Source organism: Mus pahari, chromosome 3, assembly GCF_900095145.1.
Source record: "Mus pahari chromosome 3, PAHARI_EIJ_v1.1, whole genome shotgun sequence".
NCBI lineage: Eukaryota > Metazoa > Chordata > Mammalia > Rodentia > Muridae > Mus > Mus pahari.
The window spans coordinates 149,236,282-149,262,102 of NC_034592.1; the positions used below are offsets into that span (position 1 = coordinate 149,236,282).

At 45.9% G+C, this 25,821-nt stretch overlaps 1 protein-coding gene across 2 annotated transcripts in view; it reads right to left on the reverse strand.

Moving 5' to 3' along the window:
* The window catches only part of Stau1 (staufen double-stranded RNA binding protein 1), a 45,751-nt gene that overhangs the window by 2,708 nt on the left and 17,222 nt on the right, over positions 1 to 25,821 (reverse strand). The window contains exons 2-9 of one of the 2 annotated variants that reach the window (XM_029536205.1): positions 13,925 to 14,063; positions 12,799 to 12,964; positions 9,492 to 9,590; positions 4,464 to 4,694; positions 2,987 to 3,130; positions 1,809 to 1,955; positions 874 to 949; positions 379 to 698 (exon numbers count right to left, since the gene is read on the reverse strand). In XM_029536205.1, the coding sequence (XP_029392065.1) occupies positions 379 to 698; positions 874 to 949; positions 1,809 to 1,955; positions 2,987 to 3,130; positions 4,464 to 4,694; positions 9,492 to 9,590; positions 12,799 to 12,964; positions 13,925 to 14,004 (1,263 nt within the window). In that variant the 5' untranslated portion in view covers positions 14,005 to 14,063. The remainder of the gene's footprint in view (positions 1 to 378; positions 699 to 873; positions 950 to 1,808; positions 1,956 to 2,986; positions 3,131 to 4,463; positions 4,695 to 9,491; positions 9,591 to 12,798; positions 12,965 to 13,924; positions 14,064 to 25,821) is intronic. The other variant, XM_021192007.1, reaches the window with a different exon arrangement.

Sequence of the window (25,821 nt, forward strand, 5' to 3'; positions counted from 1 at the left end):
TTGGGCTTTAAATGCTGCTTCCTAAGAAAAAGTATCTTTTCTCCCTTCAGCCCTGGCCACACATACACCTCCTGGGGCAGGGTGTGCACATTGAGGACAACTTGCTGGAGTTGGTTCTTTCCACCAATAATCATACTCAAAGTTGTTGGGCTTAGAAATAGCCACCTTTATGTAAGCCACATTCTCATCCTAGACTTCTTTCTCTCTTCCTTCAGGGCTACACCGTACATTCAAATCTTAAATAGAGCATTTAATCTGGCCTTTTCTGGTTTCTGTAGTGCTGAGGACAGAACCCAGGGTCTTGCACACACTACACAAGCAACTCTGTGCAGGAAGAACCTAAGGCCCAGAGATGACCACATGAAAGCTGGTGGTTACCTGGAATCCCTGGGCTCTGGAAAGGTAGTACAGTTGCTCAGAGGGTCTTGTGCGAGGTCCATGGGGTACGTGGCCTGAAGAGATGTTACTCTTTAAAATGGTCTCGGCTGTGGGCGAGGTGCCCCCGTACAACAACTCTCGGGCTATCATGGCAGTTACCGTTGCCTTGGCAGGATTTGGAGCTGCCCTGGTGAAATCTTTGGTGTGGTGTCCTTGACTAACCCCGACAGCCTGGGCGACTTCTGGCACCATGGGGAGGATTCCAGCTGGCAGCTGCTGATGGCTAAGATAAGGCATCCTGAACTCGTCCTCCTTATTACCTGCAGGGGACACAAGCCACCACAGTCACCTTCACCACCCAAGAAGCCACAGAGCCACCCTTACCACAACCATCCCAGCAAACACAGGAAGGCAGCGAATACTGTGCTTCAGAAAACTCACACAAGAACCATACAAGCACAGACCACATTGGTTCAACAAGAGGGCCAAACTTACTAGTTCCATTTTCATCCCCAGGGCTAGGTTCAAAAAACGTTACTTTCCTTCCATCTCCTGGTTTCTTTACTGGAGTCTTAAGAAAGAAAAATGGCAGTGAGCATAGATAAGCACAGAAACACTGGGGTCTGTGTGGACAGACAAGCTCTCATGTCTCCCCATGACAGCATTTGCACAGAGCAGATTGTGAATGCATAGCTAGCACTGTGCCAGGAGAAAATGCTGGCTTGAAAGTGTTCAGTTTGTTGTGAACCTAGGGTCTGCACTGGTGCTAAGCAGAAACACTTTACAGAACTAGAACATCCAAAAACAGTACATGCACAAAGACCACAGGTACCTAATGCTGTCAGACAAGAAGAGGGTGCTTGTGAGTGCTCTACAGTTTTGGAATGGGAAATCTAGAAGCTAAATCAAGGTGAGCCTGCAGCAGTGGAGCTATTTCTCGTCATGAAACAGGCAGAGCTCAAGAAGCTCAATCCTACTTTAGACCCCAGTATGACAATTGCTGTCGCCAGCAATGGTGGCTGATAGTAATAGTCAACTCAGAATTCACACAAGAATCCTAAATCTAATCTTTGGTTTGGCTTATTTGACCATGCTACCTTGTCCCAGAAAAACCAGAGCCAGATTCAAAACTAGGTCATGCAGACAGGTGACAGTCATTTTAGTTCATTCCAACCCCAACTACCCATCAGAAATAGCGAACAGGACCTCCTCCAGAAATGCACATCCAGCCCATAGTGACACTAAACAAGAGACTTAACCGAATGGCTCCCAGGACGAGAAGTACTGGACAGGAAACTCCCTCCTGCAAACACTAATCTCAATGGAGGAGCCCCAGGGGGCAGGCTGCTTACTGCAGGGAAGATGAAGCCTTGCCCCAGGCTTGCCCATGCAGGGAGTTAGGCCACCTGGCAGAGAGTCCCAGCAGTCACCTTCTCTTCTGATTTGAGTGCTGGCTTGGCAGGCTGCGCCTGGGGAACTTTGAACCCCAGGATCTCCAGCATGTTCTCAGCAGCATTACGCTTGGCCACCTTCTTATTGGTACCCACTCCTTCTGCAGTGTGATGCCCAACCTTTACCTGTGTAAAACACCAACAAAGACCTGTGACTTAACTGGGGTGCTACCCAAAGCCCCAGGGATGACTTTGCTGAACTGGATGGTAAAAAGCTTTGTGTTTCTTATTCTGAACTACTATTGCTGTGATAGCCACACTCAAGTTAGAGATATTTAAAACTATTTTTAAAGGTTTTTTTGTTTTTGGTTTGGTTTTTCGTTTTTCGTTTTTCGAGACAAGGTTTCTCTGTATAGCCCTGGCTGTCCTGGAACTCACTTTGTAGACCAGGCTGGCCTCAAACTCAGAAATTAACCTGCCTCTGCCTCCCAAGTGCTGGGATTAAAGGCACGCGCCACCACGCCTGGCTTGTTTTTGTTTTTAAGATTGTATTTATTATTATACTTAAGTACACTGTAGCTGTCTTCAGATCCGCCAGAAGAGGACGTCAGGTATCATTATGGGTGGTCGTGAGCCACCATGTGGTTGCTGGGATTTGAACTCGGGACCTACCCACTGAGCCATCTCACCAGTCCTTAAAGAGTTTTTAAGTTTAAAAACTATTGTATGGAAAATGTGTGCCACAACCCTTTCCATCAGCATATTTATTAAGACAGGTATATATCTAGAGCGCAGTGGGGCTCTCCCTCCATTCCACTCTCCTGAGGGCTGGCTGTTGGACAAATTCCAGCACACTTCTTCAAAGCTGTCCCTGATCATGGGTATCTGGATGCTAAAATCAACATCTTTGTGCCAAAAAAAAAAAAACCAAAACACTGAAATAATAATAGGAAACCTTCCTGGGCCTATGAAAAATGGCCCAGACCAGTCACTTCAGGCACACACACTGTCTCTGGTCCAACTTACTCTTACAAAGTGGATCCTGTTTCTGTGACAGGATTTCACTATGTAGAGTCTTGAACTCAGAGATCCACCTGCCGCTTGCCTCTGCCTCCAGAGAGCTGAGAGCAAGCACTACCAAGTCCAGCTAACTACAACACTGCCAGATTAGGACTGACATGGTCAGGGAAGGGCTGCCTACAGCTCCACTAACTTACCTGCATCACAAACTCCCTGCGACGTGGAAGACCTCGCTCTGTAAGGAGCATGTACTCTGGCTCCTTCTCCTTTTTTGCCTGCTGGATCTGTGCCAGTCTACTAATAGGATTCATCCCTTGGCCATAATCCGGGGCTGTCTGCAGCTGAAAAACAAACAAACAGTGCAGAGACAATGTGCTGTTACTCATAGAAAGGAACCAGCCAATCCAGAGTCAGCCCATGATTAAGAGACAGAAATTTAGTGTTGGTGTAATCGCTCAGAATCAAATGCTTTTTAAAACTAAACCATGTTTTATGATCACGAAGAGATGTCCTTTGGGTTGGTGTTTGCCTGTGACTTCTGTCACTCTCGGCATCCTGAAGCTGACTCCATGTAACTGGGGATATTAGCATAGTCAGACTGCCACACTGATTGGGCAAGAATGAAAAAAAGAAGCTGGACAGTGGTGGCGCACACCTTTAATCCCAGCACTTGGGAGGCAGAGGCAGGTGAATTTCTGAATTCGAGGCCAGCCTGGTCTACAGAGTGAGCTCCAGGGGAAAAAAAGAATGACAAAAAGGGAGGGTGGAGCCAGGACTATGACCTGTGGCTACTGAATCTACATGGGGACCCATGCCTAGCTTTCTCAAACATTAAAACCCAGAAACCACTTAAAGCCTTTGTAAAGCCCTCGGTCTGAAGACACATCCCAATGGAAGAGCCTTGCTTGGCCAGCACACCTGAGGCCCTCATCCAGTCCCCAGTAGCAAAAATAAAACAATATTATGAATTAAAAACCCTCCAGGTGAGGCTGGCGGAAGGAGGATTGCAAGCTTCTGAGGACACTAAAGGCCCCTTCCTTCCCCATGGCATCTTTCAGGGATGATGGAAGTAATTTTCAGGACACACCAGATGAAAAAGGAGTGGCTAGCTGAAGTCCTGTCCCTTTCTAGTGCTGAAAAGGTGCCAATGTTTGAATAAAGATTCATTTTTATCTTATGTATGTGAGTGTTTTGTCTGCGTGCAGTATCACATGTGCACTTGGTGCTCAGGAAGGTAAGGAGCCATCCCCCAGAACTGATGTTACAGATAGTTGTGAACCCAGGTCCTCTGCTAGAGGAGCCATAACTGCTGAGCCACCTCTCCAGTCCTCGTGGTGAATGCTGTATTATTATTTTTATTATTAACCTAAGCCACTAAGTTTTATGCAAGCATCCAAGTCTTCGGGATAGCCTCTGTGGGCCCTGCAATGCTACTTCCACCTTGACCTCTGAGCTGAGTTGGCTCAAGAAAAGCCCACCCCTTCCACACAAAGACCGACAGGCTGTGGTGCCCAACCCCAGAGGAAGCTGACACCTGCACATGTTTCTCCTCAACCCACTCATTTATCCTCGACCTATAGCTCCTATTTGGTGTCTGTAAACATCCATTATGTCCCCTGTGGTGCTGAGCAGGCGGCTGGCTCTCCTTCCTGTGGTCTCCTGGGAAGCGCTCACCTTGCAAGTGGGCTGACTTTTCTTCTTGATTCTTGGCTTCACTCGCTCCACAGCAGGGAGAGGTGGCAGCCTCCTCAGCTGCTCCAGCACAGCCCTTGCCGCATTCTTCTTGGAGATCTTCTTGCTTTTCCCTTCTCCTTCCCCTACAAATTCCCCAACTGAAACCCTGGTCACAAAGTTCTTCATGTGTGCTGGGCCACTCTCCCGGGCCACCTGTGTCAGAAGGAAAGACTGAGTGAAAGCGTGACGGACACTTGTTGAAAGTGGTAGAGCACACTGCTTGGCACACTCAGGATCTAAGGTCCGCTACGAGCACAGGGGCAGAGGATCGGGAAGAGGAAGGACAGGTTTTAGTTATAGCACAGCAGCAGCTTGGACACTCAGGCAGTTGTCGCTGTTCCTTCCACCCCTAAAGATGACACTGACTGCCAGACCCTGGGGACAAGGATACAACCTTCAAGGGTCTCCACAAAAGGTCTCACAAACCAAGAGAAGGAGACTCCTCCAAGGAGCATAGCCACTGTAGAATCCTAAGTCAATGCAAAACGCGGAACAGCTACCATACTAGACAGTAGTGTTGCACCATGCTCAGAGGGACGCTACCAAAAGATGCACATCCTGAATCTGCTCCCTCAGAATGAAAGCCACTTACCAAACCTTCAAATACACTAAGCTCACGAAAAACAAAGGCTGAGGACTGTCACAGATGAAGTGACCAAAAGGCAAGACTGAAATGAAGGCCCTGAGCTGTGGGCAGAACAGCAAAAAAAAAATCAAAATAACGGAGAAAGTGCAGGCGGAGTACAGATGTGAGACACCACAGAACAGCAATACTCAGCTTCCTGTAGGAATAGTCAAAGCTGAAAGTCTCTGCAATCACAGACCAGTTCTAATCAAAGGAATCTGGTCAAGCAACTACTTGGTCATAGTGGAAGCTACCACTGAAATGTCTTGTACTCTCTCACCAGTGACTGAAGGACACATTCCCTGTCCTGTTTTAAAGCTCTTCTATAAAATTTGACATTTTTAAAAATAAAAAATTGAAAAAACTATTCAGAAAACAAAGTATGTCGTCAGAGAAACAGCTGCTGAGGTGAGAGGAGCCCAGAGGCCCCTCACTCACCTTGCCCTGCCCCTCACTCACCTTGCCCTGCCCCTGCAGACGAGCAGGCAAACTTCCCAGGACAGCACTGACTACATGCGCAGATGAAATATGAACACTGTTGGCTCACTGTGTCTGCACAGCCCAGCCGGCCCCTCAGCGGTGCTGACACCATCTACTCACACCTAGGCTCCACCATGCTAAATGTGAAACATTACCTAGGCTGCCTGGTGTGAACATGGGGCCAGCAAATTCTGCCCACCTAACTCAGATTCCTAAGGACAGACTGCACACAAAGCCTGGCACTACTATGTTTATTATTCAGCAATACTTCCTGCCAGGCAGTGATGGCACACATCTTTAATCCCAGCACTTGGGAGGCAGAGGCAGGCAGATTTCTGAGTTCGAGGCCAGCCTGGACTACAGAGTGAGTTCCAGGACCCTGTCTCAAGAAAGAAAATAAAATATATACTTCCTGAGAATCTAGCATGGGCCAGGCCATATGCCACGTGCAACAAAGAAGGCAAGCCCCACTCAATCTAACACTGGCTGTGGCTATGACCCTTCTGATTGGACAGTTACTCAGCAGGAATACTTATAGGAACAGCATCTGCAGATGAACTACATTACTACCTCATGTGCTCACTTGAATGCAAATGTCCCCATGGTCCCCAGTTGTTGGCAAGGTCTGGATAGGTCAGAATGTACTGAGGAAGTATATTCCTGTGACCGCACAGAGCAGACTCATCCTCCTTCCTCCTCACCTGTCTCGTGTTTGTGTTGAAGAGACAAGCTCTAAACACCCTGCTCCTCCAGCCACGCCTACCCACTTGTTGCCATGATGAACTTGTACTCCCCTGGAAGCATTAGCCCAAACAAGCTCCCAGTTAATGTGTTTTATCACAACCAAGAGAAAAGAAATACACCTTACAAAACCATCACTAGGGGGCACCCAACGATTTCTTCAGGGGGTGCCTGAGATGTCTCTGAATGCTACCTATTCCTAAAAGCAGGTGTCAAAGTGGAGGAGGAAGAGACACAATCTAGCTCCCAGATGCCACCAGAACAAACGGCTCTAAAAAGCTCTGAGACTCAGGCAGGGCAGATGTTTACCATCAAGAGTTGACAAACTTAACAGGAATCCAGAGCTGGTCCTGAGCAGAGAGATTTGAGGAGCTAGGTACCCTCGCCTAATCTAGCCCATCCTCCCTCTAGTCTCTACAGCTGTATCCTCATCCCATCCTACCCCTAAGAAAGGGTGTGTTTTCCTTCTCCTACAGGCACTACCCAGGGAGAGTTTGGGATACAGCTCTCACCTAGCATCCACCCAGCAACATGCCCTGTCATTCTAGGTAATGAATGTCTCCTTTCCGCCCCAGCCTGCCCATTAGGACCTCCACAACAGGAGACAGGATACAGGACTAGGAGGCTCTAGTTCACAAAGCAGGGGACAAGGACATGCCTCACACAGGGGAGCCGAGTGCAGCTCTCCATCCACATCTGCCCCACAATGGGAAGGCAAGCATTGCCACATATTAGGACAAAGTCACCCTCACTTGGCTATGGGATGAAGGGTGAGTAGGTGAGTTTGGCAGTTAAAGCATGCATTTTCTGAAGTAAAATGGAGTACTATAAAGAAAGAGTTAGAATATTCGTGGTTTTTCGAGACAGGGTTTCTCTGTGTAGCTCTGGCTGTCCTGGAACTCACTCTGTAGACCACGCTGGCCTCGAACTCAGAAATCCCCCTGCCTCTGCCTCCCAAGTGCTGGGATTAAAGGCATGAGCCACCATGCCCAGCGAGTTAAAAAATTCTTAAGACAGCAGCTTAACATAAGCAACAAATGTCAGAGGCTAAGCAGGCACACAGTGGGGTGAAGAACCTCCCAACCCTGAGTCTGATCCACGTGGACAATTGGTGTGGTTTCACACTTGTGATCTGAGTAATGGGGAAGTGAAGACAGGATCACTGGGGTTCAGTCAGCAGAGCTAAACTGGGGACCCCAAGACACCAGTATGAGACCTCGCTTCAGAAAAAGGAGGCAGACTAATGACACGCCTCGGTGGAGAACGCACCTGCTGCTCAAGCTTGATGAGCTGCCTGACCCTCGGTCACCGAAAGGAGAAGACAGACTCCCAGTTGTCCTCTGACCGGCACAGTGTACTGTAGTACACTCATTTACACACATAATAATAATTCACTTTTTAAAAACAAATTTTTAGTTTTGGGGGGCTGGAAGAGCACCCCATGGGTTAAAGACACTTGCTACCTGTCAGGTCTAAAGGAAACTCCATTTCCTCCAAAGTCTGGCAGTTAGTCAAGTCAGCACTCCTGAGGAACGTGCATTTCCCTGAACCAAAAGGAGCCATTTCCCTTATCACTGGCCAAAGAAACTAATGGCTACCTGTGGTGCCTATTAGCACAGCACAGCACAGCACAGCACATGCTGGCCTCTCGGCTCTTTAGTCTCACAAAAGTGTCTGTTACACATTTCAGAGTCCATGCTGCTACCCTGGCTCCTCTCAACTCTTCCCACCGACCCCAGACTTCTGTAGCTCAAGACCTCCTTCCATGAGCTGTTCATTTCTCCTTAGAACCTACAATAAAAACCCTCCACCTGACAGTGGTTCATAATTTTAATCCCAGCACTCAGGAGGCAGAGGCAGAGACAGATAGATCTCTGTGAGTTCAAGGCCAACCAGGTTACAGAGCAAGTTCTAGGACAGCCAAGGCTACACAGAGAAATTGTCTCAAAAAACAAACAAACAAACAAACAAAAACAAAAACAAAAACAAAAAAAACAAAGGCTGGAGAGATGGCTCGATGGTTAAGAACACTGAATGCTCTTCCAGAGGATGCAGGTTCAATTTCCAAACTCACAACCAGCCCCAGCTCCAGGGTGGAGTCATGGCCTCAACTGGCCTCTAGCTGGAATGTAACATGGGACAAACACATACGCAGGTAAAAGACCCAAAGCCAAAATTAAAGCAGGGCATTGGGCCAGGTGTCACAGCACGTCTTTAGTCTCAGCACCCAAGAGGGAAAGGCAGGCAGATCTCCATGGGTCCTAGAGAAACTAGGGCTACACAGTGAGACCCCATCTCAAACCAACAAGCATCTGCCAAGGGAAACTTTAAAAAAAATGCTTCCTCTTTTCTAGTGTACTGGGACTAGTCTAGAACAGAAATATAATTTTGCATTTTAAACAGACAAGCCAGAAATTACTATCTTTAGAACAGCAGATCTCTAAGAAATGATTATTAAAATAATAACCTAAGGATAGACAAACAATAAGGACACTATGTCCCTTTCAAAGAACCCTTGTAGATCTTGGGGCCACTGTAGTGTCAATCTTGACTATCAAGTTGAACACAGGCCTCTGGGAAGTAGTAGGCAGTGGAAGGTGGAGGCTCACTTGGAGAAGGTGGGATGCTGTGGATAGTCCTCTCAGGGTCCATCTTGGCCCTGGCCCTTCCTTGTTACTCCTCTCTGTTAACACTGAAAGCTGTACTGAAAGTGGTTTTCTTTTCCTGCACTTTCTGCTCTGGCACTGCCAGCCCGCCCTCCCTCTCCCGAGTCCTCTGAGACTGTTATGGAGAAACTCCCTCCTCTAGGCTGCTCCTCTGGGGTATTTGTCACACAGCAAGTCTGACTGAGCCTGCACCGTAAGAGACATACTATCTGGGAGGTGAAGCTGCTTTCTAGAGCAATGGAAGGGAAAGGGCCTGTGTGCTATGGTGCCAGTGTCAAGGCAAGCATGGCGCAGTTGAGAAGAAGCAGTAACTATTGGTCTCCTCAGTGGAAGGGCTGAGCTGTCAGCTGAAGGGCCACTTTATGAGTACTACTCCAGTATTTACGGAAAGTTGATCCCATAATGAATCCTGACAGGATTTGGTGCAGAAATGTTGTACATGTGAAATAGGCTTACCTCAAAATTCACAGGCAAATTCCGCTTCAGCGCAATTTCAAACACTTGGCTTATTTCCGATTTATTGAGGTTTTCTTCCTCTGATTCTCTTCCATTTACCTACAGAAGAGTAATTGTTAAATAAGAGTCAATTTTAAGGAACTGGAGAGATGGTTCAGAGATTGCTCTTCCAGAGGTTCCGAGTTCAATTCCCAGCAACCACAAGGTGGCTCACAACTGTCTGTGATGGTAATGGATGTCTAAAGAGAGCAACAGTGTACTCACATACATAAATCTTTTTAAAAAGAGCTTCAAGGCAATAGTGGCACATGCCTTTAATCGCAGCACTCAGGAGGCAGAGGCAGGCGGATCTCTGAGTTCAAGGCCAGCCTGGTCTACAGAGTGAGTTCCAGGACAGCCAGGGCTGCACAGAGAAACCCTGTCTCAAAAAACAAACAACAACAACAAAAAAAAGAGTTTTGAGAGCCAGGTATGATGACACACGCCTTTAGTGCCAGTTCTCGGGAGGTGGATGCTGGCAGATTTTTGAGTTTGAGGACAGCCTGGTCAACAAAATCAGTTCCAGAACGGGCAAGGTGACACAATTTCAAAAATTTTTTAAAAACGAAAAAGAAAAAAAAAAAGTTAACTTTCAGTCAAACCACCAACAGTTGGAAGGCACTGAACGTTAACTCTACATACTTAACAATGAACCAGAGACCAAGGCCACATGGTATTAAACCTCAAGCCTCAGCTCAAACCCTGCAGAGTCCAGCTAGTAAAGTCACTAACAAACCACAGCAGCACGCCTTCAGGTGCAGTGGGCCTGGTTTGCTGTGGAAGGCACCAGTGTGGAAGGAGAGTAAGCATGGCTAAGTCTGTAAGCCAGGCGGCTGGAGGGAAGTGCTCTGTGGTTGGTGCACAAGCATACTACAGAGGCCCTGGAAACCATGTCTGTAAAGAATGCAATGGAACAAAATGCCCAACAGCCTTGGCTCATACAGTACAGCAGGCAAACAGCCAAGGCACAAGCCAATACAGTCTCCTTGACCAAAGTACAGTCCACCTTGGTACCAAGGCTCACCAGTCCTCCTGCCAGGAGGGCTCAGAGGGCCCAGGCTACCTCTCTGATCTGACAACATGAATTCTACAAAGTTCAACAGACTCAGGAGAGGATAGACCAGCAGCACCAGCAGTCCAGGACCTCACCAGAGCTTCTGGCTTCACACTGCTGGTTTCTTTTGCCAAATTTGTCAACTTCTATTTCCAGGATTAGTCCTGACAGGAACTCCTGGCTGAACTTGCTAACAGGCCATGGCAGGACTAGCCAGGCTTTTCTGTGTGGGTCAGTTCATCAAATGACTACTCGCCCACAGGACAGTAGACAAGCCAGCCATAAAGATCAAGTAAGATACCAGAAACCAAGCTCCTGGGTACAATCCATGGGAACAATCCAGAAGACTCCAGAATAAACATCTGTTTACTCTAGATCCATTGCAATTCTTTCTCCCACTCCTCAACAACAGTTTGCTTCCTTCCCAGCCAGGGCTCCTTCATCTGCCAGCTTCCCCAGCATCACTCGGCCAGTGCTCAGACGCTTCCTTCCTCCTCAACAGCAAGAGCTCTGGCCTTCTTTTCTTCATGTGCTTGCCGCCCTGCCCAAGCCGGACTCAGACTCTGGGACCCAAGGGACAATGCTACTTCAGCCTCCTAAACAGCCACCCCTCCCTAGCCCTTATGCCTGCTTTCCTTGGCTAGATCTTAAAAGTAATCTTTCCTCCAAGTGCCTTAGAAAGCTGAAGACCTACAAAGTTTGGTTTGAAATTTGACTATGAGGGAGCCAGACCAGCTGGTGCCATCCATAGGCTGCATCCACCCTGGAGGTAAGTCTCTCACTGGCATGGAGCTGGTCAAGCAACTACAGTCAACTTAAGAATTACTTACTCGGGCAGGAGAGATGGCTCAGTGATTAAGAGCACTGACTGCTCTTCTGAAGGTCCTGAGTTCAAATCCCAGTAAGCACATGGCGGCTCACAACCATCTATAATAGGATCTGATGCTCTCTTCTGGTATGTCTGAAGACAGCTACAGTGTACTTATAATAATAAATAAATCTTTGGGCCAGAGTTAGCAGAAGTCCAAAATTCAATTCCCAAACACCACATTAAGGTTCACAACCATCTGTACAGCTACAGTGTACTCATATACATAAAATAAATAAAAAAAAAAAAAAAAAGAATTACTTCCTCTCCAGTCACAGGAAAACAAAACAAAAAACTCCTAAGATTCCTTTTCTACCCTGTAGTTTTACATCACAACCCATGGCTAATAATATTAACATTAACCTTCAGCAGTAGCTAAAACAAAGAAAAGATCCCAAATTCTTCAACACCCCTTTCTAGAAGTGGGCTTTCCACACTGTGAATGCCCCAGCAGTCATTGGATAACACATATACTCGAGTTGAGATGACGAGCCTCCTTACCTTGCTCCTTTAGCTCTGGGACTGCCTATCCTAGAAACATGACAGAAGCCAGGCTGCGGTTTCAGAGAACTGGTTTTAATAACTGGCTTCCATTCCCTGTCTATAAGGATTCTCATTCTTGAGGTGCATTCACCAAACTGTGAGGAGATACCAACAGTCCCTGTAAGAGGGACACTACCCAGAGACTAAGGTGCCCTGCCAGGGGGAGCCATTTTTCTACTAAGTCCTCCCAAGCTGGTGACGTCCTGGTGAGCTTAGAGGAAGAACTATGTAGAGCAGCAAGCCACCACATCTAGCCCTGCTCACGCTGCAGATCTGTGAGTAAAATACATGTACCATGTTCTAGGATAATGTGCTAGCAAAAGACTAAAAGCATTTCTACAGAAAATGGTGGTGGGCCAAAGGTCACAAATACTCTTAATTTAACACCACAAATCATGGCTTCTAGCTGGGCGTGGTGGCTCACAGGTTTGATTTCAGTACTCAAGAGGCAAAGGCAGGCAGAGCTCTGTGAGTTCAAGGCCAGTTTGGTTTACATTGTGAGTTTAGATCAGCCAGAGCTAGACAGGAAAAACAAAAACCAAAAAGAACACCAATCAGCAGCTCCAAGAGCATAGGTGTCAGCACTGAGATCTGACACTCACCTCAAGAGCCCCGCCTTCCCACACCCACCACGTGCCCTATACGCCATTGCCAGGGGGAAGGCAAAGGCCATTCGATTTCCTGCTGAGACATTCAGGGGACACTCTCCCAGCCACAGAGTCTGGATGGCAATTACCCAGTAGTACAAACAGCCGCAGCAGCTGGGAAGTCAGTGAGGTGTCTCAAGACCTCGTCCACCTTACCTCCAGCCTCTCTGGCAGGGGCTCACTCTGCAGAGTTCTCAGCGCTCGGCCAGTGGCATCGTGTTTTACGGGTGGTCTCATCTTTCCTTTCCCGTTAAACTGCTGTCCGCCCACGGAGAGCTCAACTTGGTAGAGTAAAGGTGGGACTGGAAATGGGTAAAAGTATCTAAAAACACAAGGATGGGTCTCTCTCAGTCTCCATCTGCTAAGTCAGCCAGACCTTCTTCAGCAAAACCCACTCTTTCTGTACTCTGGTCTTGTCACCATGCTCATAGCTAGAAATACCTCCTGGTCAGTACTACAAAAGCTGCCACACTGTGAGTAGGCAGAGCACCGGAGTCACACTTACATCAAGCTAGTAGCTGACAAATGCTATGTACACATCTGACGCTCCACAATAGGCCATACTGACAGCGCCCAAATGGATGTAGGTGCTGGCCAGACAAACTTAGCTTGCTTTCCTTTCTCAAGCTTTCAGTGTACACTTGCACATCTCTCAAGGAGTCTGGGAATTTTAAGGGTGACATCTTTTGGAAACGACCCTCATTTTGGAAATCTCAGCAGCACCAAGTCCAAAAGAGTCTGGTTCCTTCTACTTCAAAACCTGTATTTTTGAGGCTTTGCCCTCCTGCACCTCATCAGAGGATGGGTGGAAAATGAAACTTCTGCGCCATCACTGATCTGTTCACTAATGTCTCACTCCTGACAGCAAAGGTTTGAACATATGACAAGAATTTATGTAGCCCAGGCTGGCCAGGCTTCTACTTAGCAGATGATCTTTCTGCTTCCACCTCTGGAGCTCTAGGGATTGTAGGCAGTCTGCGACCACTCTGGCTCTGACACTTCTGAGCATTATTACTTAGACTCAGTATTTCACAAAGTACAATGTCAGAGAAGACTTTCAGGAGCATGTGCTGAGGGAATCCACAAAGCAAAGGGTGTAAATGCAGCTGCCCCTGAGCAACCGGCTTGGGCCCTCTGCAAAGGCTTGAACAGTCCCAGCACAGTACCAAAGGCACACCTTACATCCCGAGGTGAACCTAAGGCAGAACAAATCATTACTCATGTCACAATTCATAGACACCACTTTCAGGAAAACCCAACTACTTCCACGCCAAGCACATACCTGGGGGGGTAGGCACCTCCACGCATGCCATAGCTGTAGGTGGACTGCATCCGAGAGTGGGGGTCCACAGGCTTATACATTGGTTTTCTTTCCAGTTTCACACACAGTGCATTGAGCTCAATGGTAGAAGCTATACTTTCTGCAACACAAAATCATACAAAGGATGGTTCAGGCCCTGGACACTGATACAAACAGCCAAGCACTCTACCCCTGGACATCCATCAGGAAATCTAAGAATCCACACAGTGTATAGAATCATGGGGAAAACCTAGGAAAGGTGAGGGAAGTGGATGTCTAGAGGAAGCAAATGAGGACCAGAAAACATTCAGATATCTCCAACCTAACATTACAGTGCGGCTGAACTATGGTCACAGAAGACAGGAAACCCAGTTTCATTTTCATATACATCAAGAGGGAACTTTAACCTCAGAATTGATGACTTGAGAAAATACAGACTAAGGCTGGAGATGGGGCTCAGCAGTAAGAGCATTTGTTGTCTAATCATAAAGACTAGAATTCGGATCCCTACATTGACATAACAAGATCCCACACATGTCTGCTACCCCAGCTCTGACAGGATTGCTGACTTCCAACCTAGCTGAGAAAGCATGAGCCCACGGTTTAGGAAGCGGTCCCACCTCTAAGGAACAGGTGGAGAAATCCCAGTGCTGTCTTCTGGACTCTATACACAGCACACACATCTGCACGCATGTGCATACACTCACAGAAATACACACACTACTCATCTTCTAATTTGCTCTCTTAGGTCAACAACTCACAAACCAAAACAGCTCGAAAAGATTACTGTCATAGCATGACCCACATTTTAAAAAAAGATTTATTTATTTTATGTATATGAGTATACTGTAGCTGTACAGATGGTTGTGAGCCTTCATGTGGTTGTTGTCGGGAAATGAATTTAGGACCTCTGCTCGCTTCAGTCAGCCCTGCTCGCTTTGGTCAACTCCACTCGCTCAGTCCCTGATGGCTCTTGCTCAAAATTTTATTTTATTATTATATGTAAGTGCACTGTAGCCATCTTCAGACACACCAGAAGAGGGCATCAGATCTCATTATGGGTGGTTGTAAGCCACCATGTGGTTGCTGGGATTTGAACTCAGGACCTTCGGAAGAGCAGTCAGTGCTCTTAACCACTGAGGATCTCTCCAGCCCCATAACCCACATTTTAAAACAAACCTTTGAGAGTGGGACTAGATTAGAGAGATGGCTCAGCTGTTAAAAGCACTGACTGCCCTGTCAGAGGACCAAGGTTTAATTCTTAGCATCCATAAGGCTACTAAAAACTCTCTGTAACAGCTGGGCATGGTGGCGCACGCCTTTAATCCCAGCACTCAGGAGGCAGAGGCAGGCGGATTTCTGAGTTCAAAGTGAGTCCCAGGACAGCCAGGGCTACACAGAGAAATCCTGTCTCGAAAACAAAACAAAACAAAACAAAAACAAAACAACAAAAAAAAAAACCTCTCTGTAACTTAGTTCCAAAGGATCTGGAAGCACCAGGCAACAGTGGTACACAGGGAAAACACTGATACACATAAATTAATTAATTAAAAATAAGAAAGCCGGGAGGCAGAGGCAGATGGATTTCTGAGTTTGAGGCCAGCCTGGTCTACAGAGTGAGTTCCAGGACAGCCAGGGCTACACAGAGAAACCCTGTATCGAAAAACCAAAAAGAAGAAAGAAAGCATATCCATTTGAGACCTTCAAGATGGCATAGTAGATTAAGGTACTTCCTGTCAAGCCTACCCTAAATTCTATCCCAGAGACCCCCATGGTAAATAAAAAAGCAAAGCCTACAATCTGTCCTCTATCTCCACACAGCACTGCACACAAGCAACACAAAAACACAATAAAGGAACAAAAGAAACTCTCAAAGAAATATTTTCACTAGGCCTAGTGGTACAGGCCTATACTCTCAGTATTAGGAAGGCCAAGGCAGAAGGATTACAAATTTGAGACCAGCCTAAACAGACTATCTCAAAACAAAAAACCAGAACAACACTAGCAATAGCCAGGATTAAATGTCCACAAAAACCCACGTTAGGGGCTGGAGAAAAGGATCAATGGGTAAGAGCACTAACTGCTCTTCCAGAGGACCCAGATTTGATTTCCAGCAACCACCTGGTGACTCACACTAACTGCCTGTAATTCCAGTTCCAGGATATGTGACACCCTCTTCTGGCCTCCAAGAGCACCAGGTGCACATACATTCAGAAGTGGTGCACAGACATACATTCAAGCAAAACAACCATATGCACAAAAATAGAATAAATCTTTAAAAAAAGAAGTATACGGGGTGCACCCCTGACCCACGTATCAGGCGAGTCAGCAGAAGAGACAGACGCGTTCTGGTTCCTTCCATGGAGGGCAGCAGATCTGACCCTGCCTTCAGAGTGAGTAGCATAAGACAGTCCATGGAGCCAACACAGGATCACAGTGACACCAGGTTTGAGTGCTGCCTCTTCCTGGCCTCAGGGAACTCGGTCAAGCAGTATCCTGGCCAGTCTTCCTCTCCCACAGTTCCTGTCTGGATACCACAGACCAAAGGCCTGGAGCACTACTGTGTGTCAGAAGGGACAAGCACTTTACTTTCTGGCAGTTTTTGTGGCTTCTAGTCACTGTCAATCCTCGGGGGGGGGGGGGGGGACAGTAACCTCATGGTTTTTAGTTCTTGTTTTTTGGCATGTGTGCTGTGTTTTTGTAGATCCTCCCGGCCCTGTATTGGACTATAATGGAATGGCCTACTTAAAGACACTATGTGATCTCAGATGTATACAATGTTTTTTTTTTACTATGATAGAATTGTTTCATTTCTCATGTTAATGTAAAAAAACATATGCCAAATGATTAGTTGATGTGTTTTTATTAATTTAATATTTAAATATAATATTTGGGGTGGGGGCACTGGAGAGATGGCTCAATGGTTAAGAGCACCAACTACTCTTCCAAAGGTCCTGAGTTCAAATCCCAGCATCCACATGATGGCTCACAATCCTCCTTAACGAGATCTGACACCCTCTTCTGGAGTGTCTGAAGACAGCTACAGTGTACTTACATATAATAGATAAATAAATCTTAAAAATAAATAAATAATTGGCCTGGGGAGATGGTTCAGAGGTTAAGAGCACTAACTGCTCTTCTGAAGGTCCTGAGTTCAAATTCCAGCAATCACATGGTAGCTCACAATCATCTGTAATAAGATCTGACTCCCTCTTCTGGAGTGTCTGAAGACAGCTACAGCATACTTACATATAATAAATAAATAAACCTTAAGAAAAACAAATAAAATGTGTCTCTTGGGCTGGAGAGATAGCTTAGCAGTTAAGAGCACTGACTGCTCTTCTAGCGGTCCTGAGTTCAAATCCCAGCAACCACATGGTAGCTCATGGGATCCAATACCCTCTTCTGGTATCTGAAGACAGCTACAGAATACTAACATATATAAAATAAGTAAATCTTGCAGAAGATTCCAGCCAGCCCTCAGCACCTACACCGGAGCTTACAGTGCCTGTAACTCTAGCTTCAGGGCCCAACAGCTGGCTTCCTCTGGCTCATTTATACAAACCTACACACAGACATAGATACTACAGCCAAATGGTGACCTGAGGAAGACACCCACATCCTCCTGCTCCATGTGGGTACTCTCACACACAGGCACAAAGCTTAATGAAAAGAGAAATTTCATTCAAGGCTTGATATGCATATGTGATATATGAGGTATAATGGGTTAATTATTCCTATCAGATTTTCTGCTGAAGATTTGTTTGTATCAGAAATATATAGCCCAAGTGTGTAATCCCCTCACCCAGGAGATAGAGGCAAGGCCAAAGCGAGCCTTGGCTCTAAACTAAGATTAAGGCCAGGTGGGCTAAGTGAGCCCTTGCCTTAAAAAAGCTGTGGGGAGTAGGCGTGGCAAGATGGCTAAGCAGTTAAGAGAACTTGTTGCTCTTCTAGAGGGCATAGGTTTGGTTCCCAGCACCCATGCAGCTCCCGATGACCTATAAATTCCAGAAGTTCCAGAAGATCCAATGCCCTTGATGGTACTATATTCATGTAGCATACAACGCATAAGACACACGGGGGGGGGGGNGCCTGACTATTCTGTAATAACTCACTGATTCCCAAACTGGGATTAAAGAGGACATTACCACTGCCCCACTTATCTCTATCTCTCTCTCCCCCTCCCCCCCCCATTTAAATTTTTATCCCTGCTTGTAGCAGTTGCAGGCAGATCTCTGAGTTTCAGGCTAGCCTGATCTACATAATGAATTCCAAAACAGCCAAGGCTACAAAGAGAAACCCTGGAAAAAGAAAAAAGCAAGCAAGCAAATCAACTGAGCTGGCTCAGCAGGTTACATGGCTTGCTACAAAAGCCTGATGACCTTAGTTTGATCCCAGAACTCACATGGTAAGAGAGAACAACTCCCCAAATAGTCCTCTAATTTCCATAGGCATGATACGGCAAATGTGCATACCACACACAATAAATATAAATAAGAAACCAAGACATAATCTAATTCTTTCTCTCTCATACTATATCCTCTTATACCACTAGAGATGGAGATAAAAAACAGGTATGAAAACACATGTATATATACATTAATATACAATAACTTATCACATACCAAGTAGATTGAAAACCTAAATTCAGTGACAACTCAAGCAAGGAGCTGGAGCTGGCTCAGAGGAAGAACATATGCTACTCATGCAAAAAGACCTAGGTTCAGCTCTTCGCACTCACATCAGGCTGCTCACAGCTGCCTGAACTCCACGCTTTTGGCCACCACTGCCACCTACACATGGTACCCATAAACCCCTGCGGGCACAAACATGCACACATTAAGATAAATGAATCTTTAACAGTTTTATGTTAACAGTATTTTAGTCTCCAAAACTGAAAAAAATGACAAAGATAATGAAACAACCCAAATCTTCCTTTGAGACAAAGGTCCATCTTGCGCCATCGTCCTTTCACCTAGACTGCTAACAAGTGGCCTCGTTGACTTCCCATCTCCTCACCTTCCCAGGCCACATGCAAACAAGCTTCAGGAAAGGAGCCTGAGAAAGGCTACAGACAGCAAGAAGCTCCAAAGCCTGTTTACTCGCGAGAAATCACAGCATTTGGGGATTACCCAATCCAAATCCTACCCAATCTCGTGTGATCTGCCAATCTCATTTTTTTACAAGGAAAGCATGTGTTTTCATGATCCATCCTGCACTTAAAAGTAGTGGCACTTCTCAGTGAGCCAGGTGTGGCTGTGCATGACTTTAATCCCAACACTTGAGAGGCAGGAACAGGTAGATCTGTCAGTTCAAGAAGACCAGCATGGACTAGGACAGGACAGCCAGGACTACACAAGGAAACCTTGTCTTTAAAACAAAAACAAAACACAACACAACAAAACAAAACACCATAAAGGCAATTTTCTAGAACTTGTATATTGAACCTCTATTCTTAGCAGTTTGAAAAATTCTATCTTGAGCCACAGCTCCACTTTCAGCAGTATAAATACCAGAAAACCTGTGTCTGTACAAGTCCTCAGGGGAGGATGGACAATTATTTACCCCAGAGAGATGGGTCTTGCTCAGACAGAAACTTAACTCAAACTAAACCCTGCTGACAGCTGACTCATTCACAAAGTAAATTTGGGCTTTCCATGGTAAAGGGACTGAAGAAAAAAAAAAAAAAAAACAGGGCTGGTGAGATGGCTCAGTGGGTAAGAGCACCTGACTGCTCTTCCAAAGGTCCGGAGTTCAAATCCCAGCAACCACATAGTGGCTCATAACCATCCGTAACAAGATCTGATGCCCTCTTCTGGAGTGGCTGAAGACAGCTACAGTGTACTTACATATAATAAATAAATAAATAAATCTTTAAAAAAAAAAAAAAAAAAAATTCACGGACATCGCCATCAGTATGTAATCTCTAGTCTTTCGAGGACATCGCCATCGGTATATGAACTCTAGTCTCCCATGGACATCACCATCAGTAATTACTTCTAGTCTTCCAGAGATGGAGAGCTGCAGACCGTGCTAAGAGTATGTGCTTGGCGAAGACACCACCAGAGTCCTACTGAAGCACCTGGAGTCGGGTAACCCAGGAAGTGATTATGTCTTCCAAAGAGCAAGAACAAGGACTAGGAGTGATATTTCCTGAAACAACCCTTACCTGGGGTACAAGTCCTGGGTTCCATCCCCAGTGCTCCAAACTAAGAATGAAGAAAGAAAGAAAGAGAGAGAGAGAGAGAGAGAGAGAGAGAGAGAGAGAGAGAGAGAGAGAGAGAGAGAGAGAGAGAGAGAGAGAGAGAGAGAGAGAGAGAGAGAGAGAGAGAGAGAGAGATGGGGGTGGGGGAAGGGTAGACAGATCTCTTGAGTTCGAGGCCAGCCTCATCTACAGAGCAAGTTCCAGGACAGCCAGGACTACACAGAGAAACCTGTCTCAAGAAACAAACAAACAAACAAAAAAAAAAACAAATAAAAATTTTAAAACTTCAATAAAGATTAATGAATGTTAATGACTGGTCTTGTAGTAAATCTGGCCACCCACCCCTTGCTTGGTATAAAACATTGTTAGTGCAGTGAAAGGGGACTCAGAAAAGTGTTTCTCAGTTCTGGAAAGTCATTCAAAAGGCAGAACTTTGATACAACAATGACCATGCCAAATGGTATTTCCTGTTCATTTCTCTCTGAAACAGAAAGGGTTAGACCACAGCAGCTGCCTCTTCTCTTTCTCATGACTTCTAAATGGTCTTGCAACTGAGGCCTGTCTACCCCACATCCAACCAGACCTCCCTATCTGGGATATACAGGTATATATGGCAGTTTGCTTCCTATAAAGGTAAATGGTCCCACCACCACCTCTGGAATGCTTGTCAGATGGGACAGCCAGTTGAGGAGCAGAGCCTAAAGAGGAGCCACTAGAGCTCACCCTTCCCTGCAGCTGCACTGGAGGGGGTAATGTAGGGCCTTGAGCAGGTCTGACTGCAGATATGGAGAGAAGAAAAACTGAGAGCAGAAACCAGTTCTTGTTCAATATCTGGCTCCAGAGAGAGCAGCAGATGCAACCTGAACTTATACTTCAATGTGGGATGTGGCTACTCTCAACAAAAATGAACAACTTACAAACAGCTTTCAGTGTAGCTAAGTCAGTGCTACAAGGTCTAAAGATTTACCTCAAAGTAGTGAGAGAAAGGAAAAAAGCTAAACTGTAGAGGGGGTAAAGTGATTGCTGAGTTCAGTCAGTCCTGGCACTCCCTCAGGTACCAAAGCCACATGTGCAATATGTATCACGCTGACAGTTACAAGGCTTAGAGTTCCTTAGTTGGTTTGCCATGTCCTGGCCTGCAGATCCTACAGTGATTTAATGATTTACAATATCCATGCAATATGTGTTCATTTTGCAAAGAACTGGCAATATGTCATGCTTATTAACATTTATAGGACATGGTAATGGCCTCTGGCCTCGAGTCTGTGAAAAGCTGAAAGCGATGGAGAGTGACACCAGGAACTGCTGCTGTTAAAGGCAGCAGGCTGAGGAGACAAACGTTTTCCCTACTTGACTGACAGGAGGGATTTCTCACTGTTGGTGGTTCTTTCTCCAAATGAGAACAAAGCAGGAATCTGTTTGAGTAAGGTTTATTAGGAGCTTCATCTAATTACAGACTCTAAGCCAGAAAATCACTGCATCAACCACATTCTAGAGTGACTTGAATAGACCCTGTCCTGCCCTGGGACCACACTGGTGCCAGTGGAGGGCACAGGAGCCCAGCATGCTGCAGAGAGACATGCTGCTGGGAGCTTCTACATAGCTCGCACACACGCAAGACTCGTGCTTAGCTTTGTTTTTTGTGCTTTCTTAGGATAGAGTTTCTCTATGTAGCCCTGGCTGTCCTGGAACTCACTCTGTACACCAGGCTGGCCTCACTCAACTCAGGAATCCACCCGCCTCTGCTTCCCAAGTGCTGGGATTAAAAGTGTCATCTCACAGGCTGGTGAGATGGCTCAGTAGGTAAGAGCACCCGACTGCTCTTCCGAAGGTCCGGAGTTCAAATCCCAGCAACCACATGGTGGCTCACAACCATCTGTCACAAGATCTGATGCCCTCTTCTGGAGTGTCTGAAGACAGCTACAGTGTACTTAAATATAATAAATAGATAAATAAGTAAATCTTTTTTTAAAAAAAAAAAAGTGTATGTCACTGCCGGGCGTGGTGGCACACACCTTTAATCCCAGCACTCAAGAGGCAGAGGCGGGGGGATTTCTGAGTTTGAGGCCAGCCTGGTCTACAAAGTGAGTTACAGGACAGCCGGGGCTACACAGAGAAACCCTGTCAAAAAAAAAAAAAAAAAAAAAAAAAAGTGTATGTCACCTCTGCCAGCTTCTTATTCTTTAACTTAGAAGAAACTACAAAGCCAAATTTCTTTGTAAGTCAAAAATGGGGGTCAGGGTGAACTGAAGAGGGGCTCAGCAGTTACCAGTACTCCTTGCTCTTGTTGAGGACCTGGATTCTATTCCCAATGCCCACCTGGCAGCTCAAAATCACTGGAACTACAGGTCCAGGAAATCCAACATCCTCTTCTGGCCTCCACAGACACCAGGCACACACGGGTTGCATGGGCAACTAGTATATAAGCAAGATAACTCATACACGTAAAACAATTTAAAAATAAAAGTCAGATGTGGTGGCTCAGAGGCAGATAATCTCTGTGAGTTTCAGGCCAGCTGGTCTACACAACTGGCCTAGGACCAGGACAACCAAAGCTACAGAAACTCTATATCCAACACAGCAGCAACGGCAACAAAAATCAAAAGGTGGGGGTGTGGAGAGTTGGCTCAGTGACTAACAGCACTTACTTCTCTTCCAACGAATGGGTTTGTTGCCCAGCACCCACATGGTGCTCACAGCCATGTGTAACTCCAGTTCCATGGGATCTAGTGTCTAATTCTGACTTCCAAAGGCACTGCACACACATGGCACACAAACATATACATACAGGTGAGACTCAGTAGAACAATTCTATACAAATTCATGGCCATCTTTCAAAAAAGCAGGTAAGTTTTAAGGAGGTTAAAATCAATGGAGGCTAGAAATGACAGTGTTTATGAAAACAGGCAACCAGGCAGGCCTCCAGCAAGTACGGCAAATTAGCCGTTCCCAGTCAGAGTAACCTCAATGACTTTTACCATCAGGCCTCTCCCATGGACAAGCCAGAGCAAACAAGATACTTGAAAAGTCTGACATACTTTCTCTCAAAGAGATGCAAAGTCCCAAAGAAGCACCACAGTGAGTGGCTCAAATAACCTCACTCTCGCCCCAGTCCCCATTGTGGCAGGTTGTGCCATCTTGTTTGCTTTGGGACAAAAACAGAGGCTACCATCCTCAGCACAGAGCTCTCAGCAGACAAGTTGCGAGTGTGGACACAAGAGTCTGCAAAGGTGCTGACGTCAGCTGAGCCTTGTTTGGTTTTTTTTCTTTCAGCTGTCAATTGAGAAAGATGTCCCTCTCTACCTGGCTCACTCCTCCCATTCTTACTAAAGTTTGTCTGTAGTGATTTACTCAATGACAAGAACAAGTCAGTTCATTCCTTCTAACTTCCAACTCCAGCCAGCGGTCACAAGCAGAAAAGGCTCTAAAACAAAGCCCATGTTAGCAGGGTCACAGCAGCAGAGCCTCAGGCTGAATGAGTGCCTAAAATTAGAGAGGGTGGGGCCCAAAAGGATTCTTTCTGGCTCCTGCTCTGTAAAGCAGATCCACTGACATTTCTGGCTTCGGTCATAAATATGTGAGGATTTTAGAGGCTCACAATAAAACAGGCTTTCATTGAGACTGCCCACAAAATGCTAGTTTTAAATAGCTCAAAGACTGGTTGAAATATGCAGCTAAAATGTGAAGAAAAAGTAGGGAGAGAGACTTGGGGGAGACCAGGAGCAGGGGGCATCAATCGGGATGTAAAATGAATAAGTAAATTAATTGAAAAAACAAAACTGACCAAAAAGTGTTGGGGCTGGGAAGGTGGCGTACTGAGCAGTGCTTGCTATGCAAACATCAACACCCAAATCTAATCCCCAGCACCCACAAAAAAAAAAGAAAAGAAAAGAAAAGAAAAGAAAAGAAAAGAAAAGAAAAGAAAAGAAAAGAAAAGAAAAGAAAAGAAAAGAAAAGAAAAGGAGCAGTGACGGTTTATAATCCCAGGCAGGAGGATCCCTGGGGTTTGATGACCAGACTGTCTAGCCGAACCAGATTCAAAAAGAAAGCCTGTCTCAAAAATAAGACGAAGACACCAATTATCAAACTTTGCCTGTCCACCACTGTCCCTCAGTGATACAGGATGTGTGTGTAGGGGAACATAACAAGACTATTTGAGAAGCTTTAAATTCTCACGTGAGCAACACTAAAATTTACCAGGCAAGAGGCTAGGGATGAAAGGCTAATGAAGATGTACTTGCTGAGCATAACAGAGCACTCTAGATGTAGTCCTAGGCCCAGCAAAAAATAAAATAAATTTTTAAATAATAAGAGACACCAAGCAGTACTGATTTGCCAGTTTTCTTCAATCACTTGCTAACATAAGCCTAGATGTCATGTTTGGAGAGAATGGGAGGCAGTGGTTCTCAAGAGAACAGTTTCGCTCCTCCAGGACCATCTGCCAATGTGGGGTTATTTCCAGGTGCCACGTGTGGGCAATGCAGGAGGGGCCTTATATATCTAGAAAACAGAGGAACCAGGGCTACCGGAACAAACATCACAGTTGTAAATGTGGAAATACACCATGTACTCAGTCACTCAGAGAGCAAAGCTCTCTATTACTGGCATGTCAAGTTCAAAGCAGCCCTAGGGACCATGAAATTCCAACTGCTACTTCTGAGTATGACTGTAGCTAAAAATCCTTTCAGACAAGCCACCTCCTTTCAGGATTGCTTCTTACCATGGATGTGAGGGTCTCATGAGAAATCAAACTGTGTCACTCAAACATGGAGCTCGATGGCAGAAAGCTTGAACACAGGAATCCTCAGCCCTCACTGGACTCCTCTGCATGTTAGGGTCCACATCTCCTCTGTCCTCTAGCATACTCTACTGAAGGACTTTAGAATCCAGTTCAAGAGAATATGCTGGTCTTCCTCTCAGGCTGCCACTTACTGACACAGAAGCACAACAACAGAGAGGAGTGAAATGGGGGAGGGGGACAGGGAGACGACTAAAAGCTCTTTTTTCAAAAGATCTGAACCTGCTCAACACCTAGGCCTCACATCAGCTTGTTGACACAGAGTCTCTTTATAAAAACTGCCAGGTGTAGTGGACTCCCCTTTACCCTGAACACTGGGCTGGCAGAGGCAGGAGGATCTCTGTTCAAGGCCATTCTGGTCTAGACATGATGGGCTTCTGGGTCAGCCAGGGCTACATAGAGGCTCTATCTCAAAAAAAACAAAAATAAATAAATAAAATCTCAAGCAGCCCTACTGAGCAAAAAAAAAAAAAAGATACATGCTCACACTTTCAGTGAGGTATTGTCTAAAAATAAAATTGTACACATACACACACAATAAAAACAAAAGTAGAGCCCCACCTTGACTGACAAGAATCACTTTACAAATGTAAACACTATTTCTGGATTGTGGGGGAAGGAAAATGGACATGTGAACCTCACCAAAAAAGAAAAAAAAATTTTTTAATTACACATGATTTACTACAAAGTGGCTAAGTGCAAATGTGTTCCTCACTCGGGAGGCATACATATATAACAGCATGTATGTTGGGGTGAGGGGATTAACTTTCAAGAATGGGTTCTCGGGCTGGTGAGATGGCTCAGTGGGTAAGAGCACCCGACTGCTCTTCCGAAGGTCCGGAGTTCAAATCCCAGCAACCACATGGTGGCTCACAA